Raw genomic sequence first — 16,239 nt, 5'->3', positions numbered from 1 at the left:
GTTGGCATACAAAACTTTCCACTCAAAATCCCCTGCTAGCACTCCTGTAAAAAGTTTGTTTATAAAAATAGATGCTCTGTGAAGCCCACTTCAGCAAAAGGTGTAAAACTCTTTGGTAGGGTACCTAAAGATCAGGTGCCTGTCTGCACACTGGCCCCTCAATCCCTACCCTTAATCGTAAAACAAAAGTTTGAAGCGCTAAACAGCAAATTAACTTTAAAACAGAAAAATAACAAAAACTAAACAAAATTGGAGCAAAACAAAACAAATTTAATGATCATAAATGCAAAAGTAAAATCAATAGTCAAACAAAACAAAGGAAACAAAATGAAAAGAAATTATATAACAGAACATTAACTAATTTCAAAGGCAGTTGTAAAAACTTTTAGATTAGTCTTCTTTAAATCTATTTTAACAAAGCTTTGTGTTGACAGCTAACCTGCATGAGAAAAACATTTAAGTACTTTCTATTCTGATGCATTATCCCAACTTAGCATGTCAATTATGCAAAAAAAACAAAAACTTTTTTTAAAAAAAGAAATGGAGTTCACTAGGTGGGGTGCAACAAACTTACAAATGTTCAAAGGTTTAAACCTCCCAAGATAATATTACAAGCAGAGTAATTCTACACTACACTTCCCAACCAAGATGCTCCTTTCACCCAAAAATTTGGCAAATGTACAAGTAAACCTGCTCAATTTTTGTACTGACACTCTAAATCTTATTAACATGACTCACTGTTATACCCATGTCAGGAATTAAAATTGAACTGTTTTGCACCTACCTCCACATTTCATGATAAGAAAGGCACAGAGGTGCCATTTATACTTATCTACAGAAAACATATTACAGCCATGGTTCTGAGGTCTGGATGAACTTAATATGCAACATATTAATCTTACAGGCACAAATCATCATTTTAATTCAAAAATGTTTACTAATGCATTAAACCTGTGAGAGCAAGTAGCGCATTTATGAAATTGCTTTTCCAATGCAAGCAGGAATCAACCAAGAGCTGGTTGCTAGTCAACTGATTATATTAAAATGGAATGAATATTGCAATTTAAAGAGTATTATTTTAAATCCATAGACCTACAATGTAGTTCAGTATTTTGCCCTCCTTTTTTGGGTGCTTAGGAAGAAAGGAGGGGACTATGGAAGGAAATGTATCAAACATTTGAACATTTCATATTAGTTGCATCCCAGAGTACTAATATAAAAAATCCTTTTCACTTTTTCTTCTAGAATGGTAGACAAAACACGTCTGTCACAACAATAAGAGTTGCTTTACACTAGTGGACTTATTTACCTTTCAGCAGTGTATTTCTAATCAAATGCTTACAAATGAACACAAGCTTTAAATTACACCTTGTGTGACTTGCTGGTTTTAAAGGAGACCTGGAGAATTTTGTCTCCGAGGCGATAGCCATTCAGGCTAGCGATGGCCATGGCAGCCTCCTCATAGTTTGTCATGGTTACAAAGCCAAACCCTTTGCATTTGTTGGTGTTGAAATCACGTATAACTTTGACATTAGTCACGGCTCCGAATGGGCCAAACATCTGCCACAGGATTCCCTCATCTGCGTCTTGACCCAGGTTGTAGATGAAGATGCACCAGCCAGATGGATTGTGACCACCAACGTTCACACCTGACAAACTACTCATATTGTCAACACTCATCGGCGAAAACCTAACAAACAAACAAGAAAACATTAACTTTATGTCAAAAGCTTCAAAAGGGACAAAACAAATGAAAATTAGTAAAAAATCTGCATAGCCTGGCTTGTTAAAAACAAAAAGATAATTAAATTCTTGTTTCAGGGAATTGGGAAACCTACTGGTATTAAGCTCTTTGATTTAGTTTTAGCAGTACTGATCCACCTAGACAAACACAGGAATTAACAGGTCACCCAGAGCACAAATCCTTCATTTAAAACTGTTAAAAGCATTTTATGGTACTGCAAAATCCTACACTGTGTTGCAACAAAACCCTATTAAGCATTTTTAAAGGAGCATAGCCAAATAATACCAAACAATACTAAATTCCTTTCTATTAGATAACTAATACTTTATTCACGCAAACACAAAGAACTGATTTATAAACTTCGCTTTTCTGCAATGAAAACTAGAGAATCCCAAAATGTAAAAGCATCCAAACTTCTATTGAGTACCAGCCAAAAACTGAAATCACAAAGTATTGGTAAACGTGCCTAATAATAATCCTGAGTGACATTTTTTACAAAGATGGCACCTAAACAAATCCATAGTAACTGGGCAGATTTGTAGCACAAAAATAGCTAATAGCAGACTTGTTTGACAAGACAATTAAGAAAACATTTTCAGATGTCATTTGCAACTTGAAAACTACACAAATTTTGGAATATGTAGTACATCTAAATTAAAGGGAGATGTCTAGATCACCACATTTTCTTTTGCCCCATATCAGTGCAATCCTGAGCTATCAGAGAATCTTGTAGCATTCACGAATGGTGGATACATCTTTACGTACCCAATTTTATTTAGCGAATGCAAATCCCCAAAGCTAAGCTCGTGTAGAGTTTAAAATCTACAACTTAGCCTGTAGTGCAGATACTTTCAATAAGATGCACTGTCGGTGATGTCCATTCAGACTGGTGGAGGCCTCATCTCGGGAGGTAGACCTTCCTCATATTAAGCCTGTTTAGCAAGGACCACTCTCACTATGGTAGTTCAAAGCCTGCCATTCAATAGGTGAGGTTTGTCACAAGGAATTTATTAATCCCATCCAGTCAGACATGCAGCATTGTAATCATTTGAGAAATATCCTCACTTAAAGGATAAAGCAATAGACATCATTGCCTGTCCCATCACGTGTCTGCTTGATATTTTTAATCTGCCTCACTGGGAGATTAATTTTTTATGCCAGTTCTGTAAGCAAATCCTTTGCCCTCAAAGCCCTTACTTATAGAAGTGAGAAGGAATGTTGTTGGCATTTGGACAATTTACTTAGCATTATCCAAGCTAGAAAGCCACTGAGTTCAAGGATTGGTATCCAATAATTCCTCCTCAACACTGCACAAAAGCTATTTTTAGTCATTCATTTCCTCAAAGATAGTGCTGTCATTACATCTCAGACTCGATAGAAATGATGTTGTCACCTCACCTTTTCCCCATGGTAGCCGAGACAAGCAAACCAAAGAGGCAAAAATGAGAAAAATAAAGGGGAAAATGGAGAGAGGAAATACAGACATGGTGTGGGTTCAAAACTCCAAAGACCATAATATATACCGGGTGATGCCATGTGTTGAATGATGATTCACCTATATCAGAATGGACAGGATGGTTTTAATCATTTGTACATCATTTAAGAGTTGTGAAGAGTGGATCTAGCCTACTGCTACAAACCTTTGGATCTCATTCCTTTCTGATCATGCCCGTTTTGTTTCAAGCATTCATTTTTAAAATGAGCAATGAGCTAATGACAAATTTATTTATAATATGAACACGAATTTAATAAATTAGTTAAGTTAATCAGGGTCCAAACTGATGTTCATTGAGCAAATATTAATTAACGAATAGCCAGTACATCAGCTGATCCAGTTATAAAGTTTGGTATTTTATTCCACAGAGTCCATGATTAATTCTGACAGGGAAAGTGGTAAAACGGTGCCTCAGCCCGAGAGTCTGGAAGGAATAAGGTCATTTTTTGGCACTAAATGAATCACTGTATGAAGTAACCCTGAAATAAAAATGGTTGAAATCCATAAAAGGTCAAGCAGTCCTTCAGGTTACTTCCTGTTTTCTCCCCATCGATACACAAGAGTAATTCAGAATTAGCACCAGTGACAGCGACAGAACATACCTGAATCTCTGTGCCTGATGGTGCAACGGTCCTGGAAAACGCCTCGCTGGTGAATGATACAGCTGTGCCAGCAGGGATGCATTTGTTTTCTGGTTGGGATTGGCTGCAAGTTTTACTGTAATTGGTTCAACAGCACCAGGTGGTTTGTGCCCATTCAGATTGTTAATAGCTTCATCTGCTTCAGATTTCCGGTCAAAGCGAATAAAAGCCACTCCCCTGGACATACCTGAAAACAGATGAGAATTACAAAACCACTTTGCTACTGAGAACAGAACGACAGAAGAAAGTAGAGTTAAGTGCTCACAATCCATTTGAGACTGAAATTTAAAATGTAGCCTGTTGATTTGCTCCAATGTGTATTACGTTATATTCTTTAATGCTATCCTCAGAAATGTAGTCATAGCTATCGCCTACATGGGATGGGGAAAAATTAGCAAAGAGAATAAAAATAAGGTTTTGAAATATGTAACTCAGAGCATTTATTGGTGACTGAGAGATTGACACAATTAAATAACATTTGAATGTTTAACACTTAAGATTGTGTTAAACATGAAGGAAACTGACCTGCACTTGGAAGAAACTGTGGAACCAGATGAACCACTCCTGGCCAAGAGGGATAAGGGCAGGAAAACAGACAGGGGTGCATAGTCCAGAGATTTTTAACACACAAGACTAAGCAAGCTTTTAAACATGTACACCAGACAAGGTTAGTTTAGGTCCACTTTTCTGTTGTCATTAAAGCCTTAGAGTTACAAATATAATTTATGTAAATATTTACACATAGAATCGGAGTACAGAAGAGGCCCTTCAAGCCACTCAGTCTGCACAGACCAAAGCTACTCTAAATCTACATTAGTACCACTTTCCAACAGTTGGCCTATAGCCTTGAATGTTATGGCATTTCAAGTGCTCATCCAAATACTTTTTAAGAGATTGAGAGGTCTCCTGCTTCAACTATCCTCCCAGGCAATGCATTCCAGATTCTCACCACTCTCTGGGTGAACTATGTTTTCCTAAAATCCCCTCTAAACCTCCCGCCTTTCATGTTAAAATGATGTCACCTGTTACTGATCCCTCAACTAAGAAGAACAGCTGTTTTCTATCCACCCTGCCCGTGCCCAAATAATATTGATAGTTAATAAAGCAAAAATATTACCCACCTGTGACTTGGTCAACTAGAACACGAGACGTGATGATGCGACCATATCGTCCAAAAAGTTGCTCCAAATCCTTTTGAGTCATTGTCTTTGGCAGACCACTCACGTACAGGTTTGCATCCTTAATGCTGTCCGAGCTCGGCCGGGCATACGAAACCTTTCAAAAATATCACGCTTTAAAATAATTTCAGGTTCATTGATGTGAGCAGTTTACTAAAACATGATACTAGATATGTAAAGCATTATATCTATTTGATTTGTGAAGCACAGGTTTCATCCTGAAATCAGACTGTACCTGAATAGCACATTTTCAGCTGCAAAATATTAGGTGATAGTGGAAAATGTGGAAATAACTTAAAAGCATACTGAGAAGGGATGTTCATTTTTCCATACATCATGATAACAATACTTGATTCTAGTGAAAACACTCAACTGGAAACTTTGCAGATACACTTATTGATTTAATTGACAATATTAACATATTCATTGGAGTATTTCTTTTTGAAGCACACATCCATGGATGATTTCCGTTATAATTAGTTTGTTTTCAAAATACACAGTACACGGCCACTTTTCTCCTTAAAGCTACATATATTTGACGTTGGGACTCAAATGTCGAGTTCCAGATGACAGGAAGGTCTCTGGAGGTGAACAAAAACAAAATCAGCCATGGTAGCATTTCGAATCATAGAATCCCTACAGCGTGGAAGCAAGGAATTCGGCCCATTGAGTCAACACTAACCCCTCGAACAGCATCCCACCCAGAACCACCTCCTTACGCTATCCTTGAACCCTAAATTTCCCACGGCCAATCCACCTAGCCTGCACACCTTTGGACTTTGAGAAGAAACCGGAGCACCCAGACGAAACCCAGGAAAACATGGGAGAACACAACAGTCACCCGAAGGTGAAATCGAACCCAGGTTCATAGTGCTGAGGCAGCAGTGCTAACCACGAATCACTGTGCCGCTTTTAGATTTTCCTCCGATTTCAAAGGATCTTCAAACATAAGGTCAAATGCATTACTGGAGAGAGCCCCAATGGTGTCTCTTGAGGTTTCAATACTCACTAAAAGCTCTAATTTATAAACTACTAAGAGATTTTATCTTGTGGCTTGAAGGTAGGAGATGGAGGGTGGTGGTGTTTTTCAGACTGGAGGCCTGTGACCAGCGGTAGATCCGTGCTGGATCCACTGCTTTTTGTGAATGTATATAAACGATTTGGATGTGAACATAGGAGGAATGGTTAGTAAGTTTTGTAGATGACACCAAAGTTGGTGGTGTAGTGGAGAGTGAAGAAGCCTATCTCGGTGTACAACAAGACCTTGATCAGCTAGGCCGGGGAGTGGCAGACGGAGTTTAATTTAGACAAATGTTAAGTGCTGCGTTTTGGTAAGGCAAATCAGGGTAGTACTTATATGCTTAATGGTAGGGTGCTGGGTGTGTTGCCAAACGAAGAGATCTTGGGGAGCAGGTTCGTAGCTCCTTGAAGGTGGAGTCACAGGTAAACATGGTAGTGAAGGCAGCATTTGGTACAATTGCCTTTATTGATTAGTGCGTTGACTATAGGAGTTGGGACATCATATTGCAGTTGTACAGGGCATTGGTTAGACCACTTTTGGAGAACTGCATGCAATTCTGGTCTCCCTGATGCAGGAAAGATGTTGTGAAACTTGAAAGGGTTCAGAAAACATTTACAAGGATGCTGCCAGGGTTGGACGGTTTGACCTATAGGGAGAGGCTAAATAGCCTGTGACTATTTTCCCTGGAGCATCGGAAGCTGACGGGTGACCTTATAGAGGTTTATAAAATCATGAAGGGCATGAATAGGCTGAATAGCCAAGGTCTTTTTCCTAGGGTAGGGGAGTCCAAAACAGGAAGGGCACAGGTTTAGGTTGAGAGGGGAAAGATAGAAAAGGGACCTAAGGGATAACCTTTCCACGCAGAGGGTGATGCGCGTGTGGAATAAGCTGCCAGAGGAAGTAGAGGAGGCTGGTAAAATTACAACATTTAAATTACAACATCTGGATGGGTACCTGAACAGGAAAGGCTTGGAGGGATATGGGCCGAATGCTGGCAAATGGGACTAGATTAATTTAGGATATTTGGTCGACATGGATGAGTTGTTTCCGTGTTGTACGACTCTTTGACTTAATGACTCAGTGGTGAAATTTTTTACAACAGATTGATAGCCAAATACTTGAGCACCATGACAGATCAGTTGATGAACATCATCCAGTATGGAATTAAGCAGAAATTGGTATAATGTGCGACTAACTTATTGATCTCAGTGAGGGCAGCAGCAGCTTGCTACTACTGGCTTCACCTCTGGGCTAGGGTAAAGGACAAAACACACACTGAACAGCGCAAATCAACAACTTTCTTTTTGGGGGGTGGCAGGTGTAAGAAAATATTAAACATTGATATACTGTGAAACATTCATGAAGTTATGGCTGTAAGGGTCTTACCTTTATAGTTTTTGATTGCAGCCTCAGACCATTAAGTGTGTTAATAGCTCGTTCTGCATCTTTGGCAGCCACATAATTCACAAACCCATATCCGAGGCTGTGGCCTATTTAAAAGTGAGCATTTGGTCAGCAACATTGCAACTCCCTGGTAGGAAAAACTGTTATTTTATCATATGCTATTTCAGTTTAAACTATAATGTAAACCTAAAGTTTTGTTGGCTATGTTAAGCAAAAGCAACTGCTTACGTAAATAGGTGCGGAAATAAAGTACTGTCAGTTACGTGATTTCTGAAGTCCATTTATCCCCGTGGTATTCTGTTATCAAAGCATACCTTGCAGAAGGCCCCAAACTAAAAATCCAGCCCCAGTTTAACTTAAACCAACAACTGAGTCACATGCAAGAGCCATATTAACAGAATGAAAGTCTTTCATGCAATGCCAGAACTTCTATAAAAAGCCAAAATGCTGTTGACCAATAGTTGAAAGACAACACAACGCCTGCTCCCTCAAAATCCGCTATGCAAATTTTTATCTTGCCAACATGCATAGCATATAAATTGCACTGTGATAAGAACCAGTAATATAACACTGCGCATTGCACCAGATTAAGACAAGCGTGTTTAGTAGTTAACCAATTTAACATTAAAAAAAACTGCAGAACACACCCAGTTAAGGAGAAAAGTACTGATATATAGTTTACTCATTGCACATTTATAAGAAAGAAATTGGCTTTTGCATTAAACTCCAAAATGCCACATTATCCTGAAATTTAAATTATTTAATTATTGCAACTAACATTTTACTAATATTCTTTCAAAAATTAGGTACATTTTATATACATTATAGACATTGCTAAGTATACCAGATTTTCAGTTTTTATTTCAGATTTTCAGCATCTGTAGAATTGTATTTATAAAAATGTTCATGCAGCAGCTGAGCATTATTCTGAACCTCCTTTCCATCAGTTTCTACCAAAGAATTGAATACTATTTTCCCTTAGCTATTAAGATTCCATTTTACACTTCCTATGTCCAGCTCATAGCAACCTTTGTGGAGGCTTGGATGAATACTTGCCCCGTTCCTGGCCAAATGAAAGAAAAAGGATGGAGGTTCATTATATCTGGTAGGCAGTCTAGAGTCACCACAAAAGGAACAGTGACTACTGAAAAAGAAGAATTAACAACCCAACAGAAAGGGCTACTTGTCATCTTATTTGGGAGCAAATTTAAACAGAAGACAACTATCTGGGAAGTGCAAAACAAAAAGGAACAAACATACTTTACACACTGCTGGAATTAAACAAACTGCATTTTATAAAACCTCCATTTTAACTTAGAAATTTACTCTGAAATAGCATACGTTTGATCCCAGATCACCAATAAATTGAGAAAATCACAAAGAAATGAGTGAAACAGGTGAGATACTCTGACCTCAAGTCAAAAACCTGGATGGTTCAAAGGATTGGTGCATTGCTTGCTCTGACACTAAACACAATTCCTCTCCTCTGTCCTATCTTATCTGCAACCCCACTCCAAACTTTGGGCGGCTCTATTCAGTCGTAACCAAAGCTTACAACGCTGTTTTCCTATAAACCTCTCCTGCACTTCCTCCACCCCACCAAATCACAGAAACAAACATTAGGCCTGATATGAACAGACTTCACTGTGATCTCTGTTGTTCCCTCTCCCAATGGCTCAACAATCCAACAAATGTCTCCTCATATTCAAAAGTGAAGAGTGGTCAACTAGATTATCCTGTGTCAAAGACTTTTGCCATTGTTGCCTCGGCTTCATACACCTTATAATTTTTATCTGTTCTACACTAATTTATCTTTTTCAGTACTAAGACTTATTGAAACTTGCGTGCTAATCCACTGTTCCGTTTAGGTAGCAATACCATAAACAGCAAATATTTAGATATAGATATTTACAGTGAAACTATAATTATGGTTTTTTAAAAGGCAAATCCACACTGTAATTCAACATAGTACTGATTTTAAATTATCAAGCATACTGGTCTTAATAAAACAAAGGTTTAAAATTTTAATTAATTTTGCAATATACATGCTCAATGGCTTTTTTTTTTGCTTGGAAGGGAGACATAGCAAAGTTAGGAGTAAAACATGTATTGGCTTTGAAATGTCTTCTAATTGAAAAGAGGACAACATCAAACAACATCAACATCAAACATCAAATAAAGTTAGTGCCTTAACCAGGCAGTGTTGGACATCACAGTACATCCAGTGAGATAAGAAAAAGTGTAGGAAGCAAAGGAAGGAGTGGGAGGGAAAGTGGTAATCTGGCATTTTCTGCAATCTCAGGACTAAAGAAAGTCAGCTCGTCATTCTACTTGGATTTTCAAACCTTGTCACTATAATCATGTAATCTAGGATTAGAGTTGCCAGTTCCCTCTTCCCTATTCACAACATAGATCACAGGGCTGCTTTCCTGACACAGTGGCAGCATCCCTAACTCTGAACCAAGAGGCCATGGTTCAAACCGCACTTGACTAGAGCTGTGTAATATCATGTCTGAACAGGTTTATTAGAAAATATCTAGAACACAAGGGCCAGAATAGATTCCTGAAGGCCCAAATGAAGGAAACCTCCTCTGTGGGTCCTTGATAACACAAATTCCAGTTTTCAACCAATTCAACTGACTTCAAATGACATCAAGAAATAGTTGAATAACAACAGATACTGTAAAGACTACAGGTCCTGACAATACTCTACTATTAGTACTTAAGACTTGTGCTTTAGAATTAGCTGGGTTCCTAGCCACACTGCCCCAGTACAGTTACAACACTGCTATCCATCTGGAGATGTGAAAAATTGCTCAAATATGTCCTGTGCACAAAAAGCAAGATAAGTCCAACTGGGTCAACTACAACCCGATCAATCTACTCTTGATTATTAGCAAAGTGATGGAAGAGGTCATAAGAACATAAGAAATAGGAATAACAGTAGGTCAGCTGGACCCTCAACAGGATCATGCCTGATCTGACATCCCGCATATTCACTTTCCTGCATTTCCCAATAACCCTTTATTCCATAACTGATCAAGAACTTATCTATCTCGGCCTTAAACATACACAAGGATTCTGCTGCCACAGTTCTCTGTGGCAAAGAGTTCTGAAATCACTCAACCCCCTCAGAGAAAAAATTCTCACCTCAGTCTTAAATTGCCGTCTGGTCCTAGATTCTCCCATGACAGGAAAAGATCATCTCAGCATTTACCCTGTAAAGCCCCTTAAGAATCCTATATATTTCAATGAGATCACCTCTCATTCCTCTAAACTACAGTGAGTACAGTCCTAACCCATTTAACCTACGCTCATAAGATAATCCTTTCATACCAGAGATCATCCTCACAAACGCTCTCTGAACTGCCGCCAATAAAATGATATCTTTCCTTAAATAAGGGAACCAAAACTGCTCTCAGTACTCTAGCTGTGGTCTCACCAGCATCTTGTACAGTTTTAGTAAGCCTTCGGTACTCATATACTCCAAATCCCTTGAAATGAGGCCAACGTTCTATTAGCCTTCCTGATTACCTGTTGCACCAGTGCGCTAGCTAGGTTTCATGCACAATTCTATGTTGCAGCTTTCTGTAGTTTTTCTCCATTTAAATAAGTTCTTTTGTTCTCCCTTTCAAAATGAACAATTTCATATTTTCCAACATTATATTCCATTTGCTGACTTTTTTTACCCACTTGCTTATCCCATCGATATCTTTTTGTAAACTGTATCATTGTCATATCTGCCTTTCCACTTATTTTTGCGCTTTCTGCAAATCTGGCTACAATACATTCATTCCCTTCCTTCAACTCATTAATACACATTGTAAACAGTTGCTGTCCCAGCACTGATCTCTGTGAACCCCACCGGGCACATTTCACTATCCTGAGGATACCTTATCCCACTCGCTGTTTCCTGTCCATGAGCCAATTCACTATTCATGCCAATATACTACCTCCAAAACTGTATGGTCATATCTTTTGATCAACTGTTATGAACAGTGCTATCAAATGGCACTTCCAAAGGAGTGAACTGGTTATTGACACACTGTTTAGTTTCTCCTAAGGCCACTTGGCTCCTGACCTCATTTCAAACATAGACAAAAGAGCTGAACTTGAGAGGGGAGGCAGGAGTGACTAACCTTGACATCAAGCAGCCCTAGTATTACTGGAGTGAATGGGAATGGCGATAACTCTCTTTTCATTGTAATGATACCTAGTACAAATTACGATGGTTATGGTTGTTGGAAGTAAATCATCTCAATCTCAGGACATTACTGCAGGAGTTCCTCAGGGTAGATATTTTCTTAAACAACTAGCTCAAAGATTTCATTACACATCTCTGGAGGTCGGGGTGGGGGCTTGAACCTGGGCCTCCTGGCTGAGAGGCAGGGACTCTACTACTGAACAACAGGAGCCCTCAGTTCCTCAGGGTATTGTCCAAGGCCCAACCATCTTCAGTTGCTTCATCAATGACTGTCCTCCATGATAAAGTCAGAAGTGGGTTGTTTGCTGTTGGTTACATCATGTTCAGCGCCATTTGAGACTCTTCAGATGCTGAAGCAGCCTGTGTCCATTTCCAAAAAAAGGAGTTTTGTGATTACTAAATCCTTCACCATCAAAATTCTATTGTAACCACTGGCCAGAAGCTGAAATGGACCAACAGAATAAATATCATGTCTACAAAAGCGGATCAGAGGCTACGAATTCTGCAGTGAGTAACTCGTCTTATTTCCCCAATGTCAGTTCGTTGTTAGGACAGAGATAGACAGCTGAACCAAATCAGATTTTTTATCTCCATATTTGCAACAGTAAAATCTAAACCTTCAAAAACCCTCAAAATTGACCGCAATAGTTGCTAACCAGACTTTCTAAATAATTAATCACAGACGCTGAAATAATCAATGCTGCACTGGTCTGTAGCTTAAACAAAAGACTTAGCAACTTATTAAGAACAAAAAGTAATTTTGCTTTGCAAAACTTAAAACAAAATAATCTAATTGATGCCTTTGTTTAAACTCAATAACCTTGGTTTTCAGCCCCAATCATGCAAGACAAACAAACACAATTAAGCGATAAATAAGAGAAATAAAAAAAACTGGCCAGATTATTCAAGCGATACTCATGATGCATTATTCACTGGCATGGATGATTGTTTCATGGCTGATTTTCTGAATGTCAATCAGGGCCACCTGCTCATTGCACGCATAGCAAATCAGTAACAGTTGTAATGCAGTTTCTATTCTTTGAACTTCCAATAGCTGATAAACAGGAGATTAGGCAGGGACCTTTCAAATCTTCAGTTGCAACAACAGCCAAACCCCTGTCCTCAGAAAATATAGTCCAAAATCTAGTTCAAAATTACAGCCTCTGTCAGACTGACATTCTCCCCACAAGGTACCAGTTACCATTCAACATCTGCCATCTGCTGAAGCATAAAGTCTCTCTTAGACTTGCTGAAACCAATTCCCAGGCAATGACCTCATTTATGCACAACATCGAGTACCTGTTTAAACATACTGCTCCACCCAATGTTGAAGCATCTGTGGAACCTTTTGATCAAGAACCTACCTGCAATTTATTACCAGGCCTGGCTTTATTACAAACTACAGATTGTCTGTTTAGTGTTTTGTTAACACAAGTTGTTGCCCACAATTAAAAGGTCATTTTCAGTTCACAGTAAAATTAAAATAATGAAAAATCAGCAAGTGTTCTAACATGATCATTGACAGGGCATACGTAGGAGTGTGATAGAAGACGCTCCATTTGCCTGAATGAATGCAGCTCTCATAGCTCCACGAGTTTGCCATCATTCTGAACATAGCAACCAGTCTGATTGCCATCCCACCCACCATCTTGAACATTCACTCCCTTCACTAGTGACACAAGCATGCACCATCTAAAAGATGAACTCCAGCAACTTATTAATGATCCCTCCAAACTGCAACCTCTACCATCCAGAAGAATAAATACAGCAGATGCACAAGAACACCAGCAGCTGCAAGTTCCTCTTCAAGACCTGACTCGGAACTCAATTGCTGTTCCTTCATTGTCACTGGGTCAAAATCCTGCAACTCTGTACCTAATCATAATGTGGCTCAAGAAGGCAACTCACCACCACTTTCTCCAAGAAAATGACAGTCTGCAATATACTGGCCTTGCCAGCGATCCCCACATTTGCTTCAATGAATCATAACAACAGTAATTCAACGTAGAACAAAGATCTATCTAAATGGACTATATCATCCTTATGCTGTATTTACTAACTGAACAAACCAGAAGTTTAACTGTGAAATGTTTAAAGGGATGAAAACATAGGATGGCTATTAGGATAATGTGTTGGAAAGTGACATGATGTGTATAAGAGATCAATTAACTTTTGCTGGTAACTACTTAGGCATTTTAGTTCAGTGTGGAGCTGGAGGAACATAGCAGGTCAGGCATTTCTGAAGAAGGGTCCCAACCCAAAACATCAACTTTCCTACTCCTCTGATGCTGCCTGACCTGCTGTGTTCCTCCAGCTCCACACTGTGTTATCTCTGACTCTAGCATCAGTAGTTCTTACTGTATCTATGCACTTCAGTATCCATTTTGCTGCCTAATGCTTCATATTGGGATGAAGTTACTGCATCCACTGAAAGACAAGAATGGATCAACAACATACACCTCTAACACACCAATGACAGAAGCTGTCAATTTTTTCTTACCAGCAAAGAAGAGGGATCCAAACAGATTCTTCACTGGAGCTGCATTTATAAATTGTGGATTGAGGAGAATTGCACTGCATGGGCCAAAATTATGATCCTATAGAATATTCATCCTATTGATGAGTTCCATCTGCTGTGCTAGCTTCTCAGATGCTTAAATAAAGTGAATATATTAGCAATGGTCAAAGGAAGCAAAGATGAGTGATCTCTTTTGCAGTGAGCTCACCTGCAGTATTAGCATGGGAGGGCTGGAAGGGAAATAAAAGTGACTTCAATATAAAATATCTTTCCCTTTCCTGATGCCAGGAGATCAAACTTAGGATCCATGCCCGTATCAAACAACTGAAGATTAAAACTACCGTCAATGAATCAAAATTGTTTTAAACGATGGTGGATTGAAATAGTGTAGCTATAAGAGAACCAAGCAAGGTATTAATTTCAACATGTTAAAAATAATCAATTGCCTTTAATGATCAACAGATTAAGCCTGAAAGATACCATAAGCATTATAGCACAAGTGATTCTTTTACCTTTCATGCTTACACACCCTTTAAATGCAGCAGCACAAAAACAACTACACAGATTCAGCACCATATATTTTCACTTTTTAAAACTGTTTCTGTTGTCCTGAGAGTAGAATGGTAATGTTTATTTTCATTTGTGTATGGTACAATTGGAAAAGAGGAGTTTAATGCACTTCCTTTGCGGTCCCTATTCCCTATCCAGGGGGATCTCCTATAATGTGTGTTCTGGCAACATGAATTCACTATAACGCGATTGACGAATAGGGGAACGCTATTTCTAAAACGCAAACTTATGTTGGCTATAACACATTATTTTAAAAATGCAGCTCATTTAAATTGCTGGTATAAGTTAAAAATGAAATATAGTTTAATACGAGTGCTGTTAAAACATGCACCTTTGGGTGTAGTATTTTTGCCTAGATTTTGTTACATATTTGAGATGTAAGAATTTTTGAATTTGCGCATGTAAATCATTTATACCAAAAGTTGTCTATGTTACAACCTACCCTTTTCCAGCACTATTTTGAATACGATGTTACTCAGGTTTATAACACATTTTAATCCTACAATTAACTTCAATATCAATGGGCTACATAGGAAAGAAAGCTCAGATTCCTCTGTTTCACTTATCTGAAACTCTATCCAGAAGTCTGTGCTGATGGAATGTCAGGTCAGATCAGCATTTAAATGGAGGAGGGGATTTCACTAAAAATTGCCGACATATCAATTTTGGTGAAGTTTTGTTGAGGGTTGCTGGCTGTGGGCTCTATCTCACACAATTTTGTACTGCTCACGATCACTGACCAGAAAGTAAACTAGACTAGCCATATATATGGTCAGATGCAGGAAACCTTCAGTGAATAACTCACTTGATTCCTCAAAGCCATATATAAGACAGAAGTTAGGAGTGTGATGGAATACTCCTCACTCCCCTGGGTGAGTGCTGCTCCAACAACACTCAAGATGTTTGACACCATCCAGAGAAAAGCAGTCAGTCTTACTGGCACCACATCCATAAATATTCGCTCCCTCTACCACCAATGCTCAGTAACAGTAGTGCGTACCATCTGCAGGATGCACTACAAAAAATCAACTAGGTTCCCCAAGTAGCAACTTCCAAATATGTGACCTCTACTATCTAGAAGGGTGAAGGTAGCAGATCTGTGGGAACATCACCACCTACATTTCCGTTCCAAACTGCTTACCATCTTGACACGAAAAAACATCGCCGTTCCTTCAGTGTCACTGAGTCAAAATCCTGCAGCTCCCTCCCTAATTGCATTGCGGGTCTACTGACACCAAATGAACTGCAGCAGTTCAAGAAAGCAACACATCTACACGCTCAAGGGCACTTAGGGATGGGCAATAAATGTTGGCCCAGCAGTCACACTCATGTCCATCAGTGAATTTTAAGGAGTTCTATTTTTTGTTAAATTGAATGAATCTATATGTGGTTAGTGCTAGAATAGGTGCCCAATCTCCTCAAAAGAATAATGAAGACAGCATCTATTAGAGATATCGAGAGACA

General features: G+C 38.8%; 1 protein-coding gene across 3 annotated transcripts in view; it reads right to left on the bottom strand.

Moving 5' to 3' along the window:
• Positions 1-249: 249 nt before the first annotated feature.
• Positions 250-16,239, bottom strand: part of LOC109911363 (ELAV-like protein 1) — a 32,317-nt gene continuing 16,327 nt past the window's right edge. Inside the window, exons 1-5 of one of the 3 annotated variants that reach the window (XM_048614106.1) lie at positions 7,712-7,920; positions 7,466-7,569; positions 5,002-5,155; positions 3,842-4,067; positions 250-1,690 (exon numbers count right to left, since the gene is read on the bottom strand). In XM_048614106.1, the coding sequence (XP_048470063.1) occupies positions 1,363-1,690; positions 3,842-4,067; positions 5,002-5,083 (636 nt within the window). In that variant the 5' untranslated portion in view covers positions 5,084-5,155; positions 7,466-7,569; positions 7,712-7,920 and the 3' untranslated portion in view covers positions 250-1,362. Of the gene's footprint in view, positions 1,691-2,133; positions 3,300-3,841; positions 4,068-5,001; positions 5,156-7,465; positions 7,570-7,711; positions 7,921-16,239 lie in introns of those variants that run through there. The other 2 variants (XM_020510657.2, XM_048614105.1) reach the window with 2 other exon arrangements.

This window comes from Rhincodon typus, chromosome 29 (genome assembly GCF_021869965.1).
Source record: "Rhincodon typus isolate 14 chromosome 29, sRhiTyp1.1, whole genome shotgun sequence".
Taxonomy (NCBI): domain Eukaryota; kingdom Metazoa; phylum Chordata; class Chondrichthyes; order Orectolobiformes; family Rhincodontidae; genus Rhincodon; species Rhincodon typus.
Note: the sequence above shows the minus strand (reverse complement) of the source record. Positions and strands in the feature narration are given on the sequence as shown.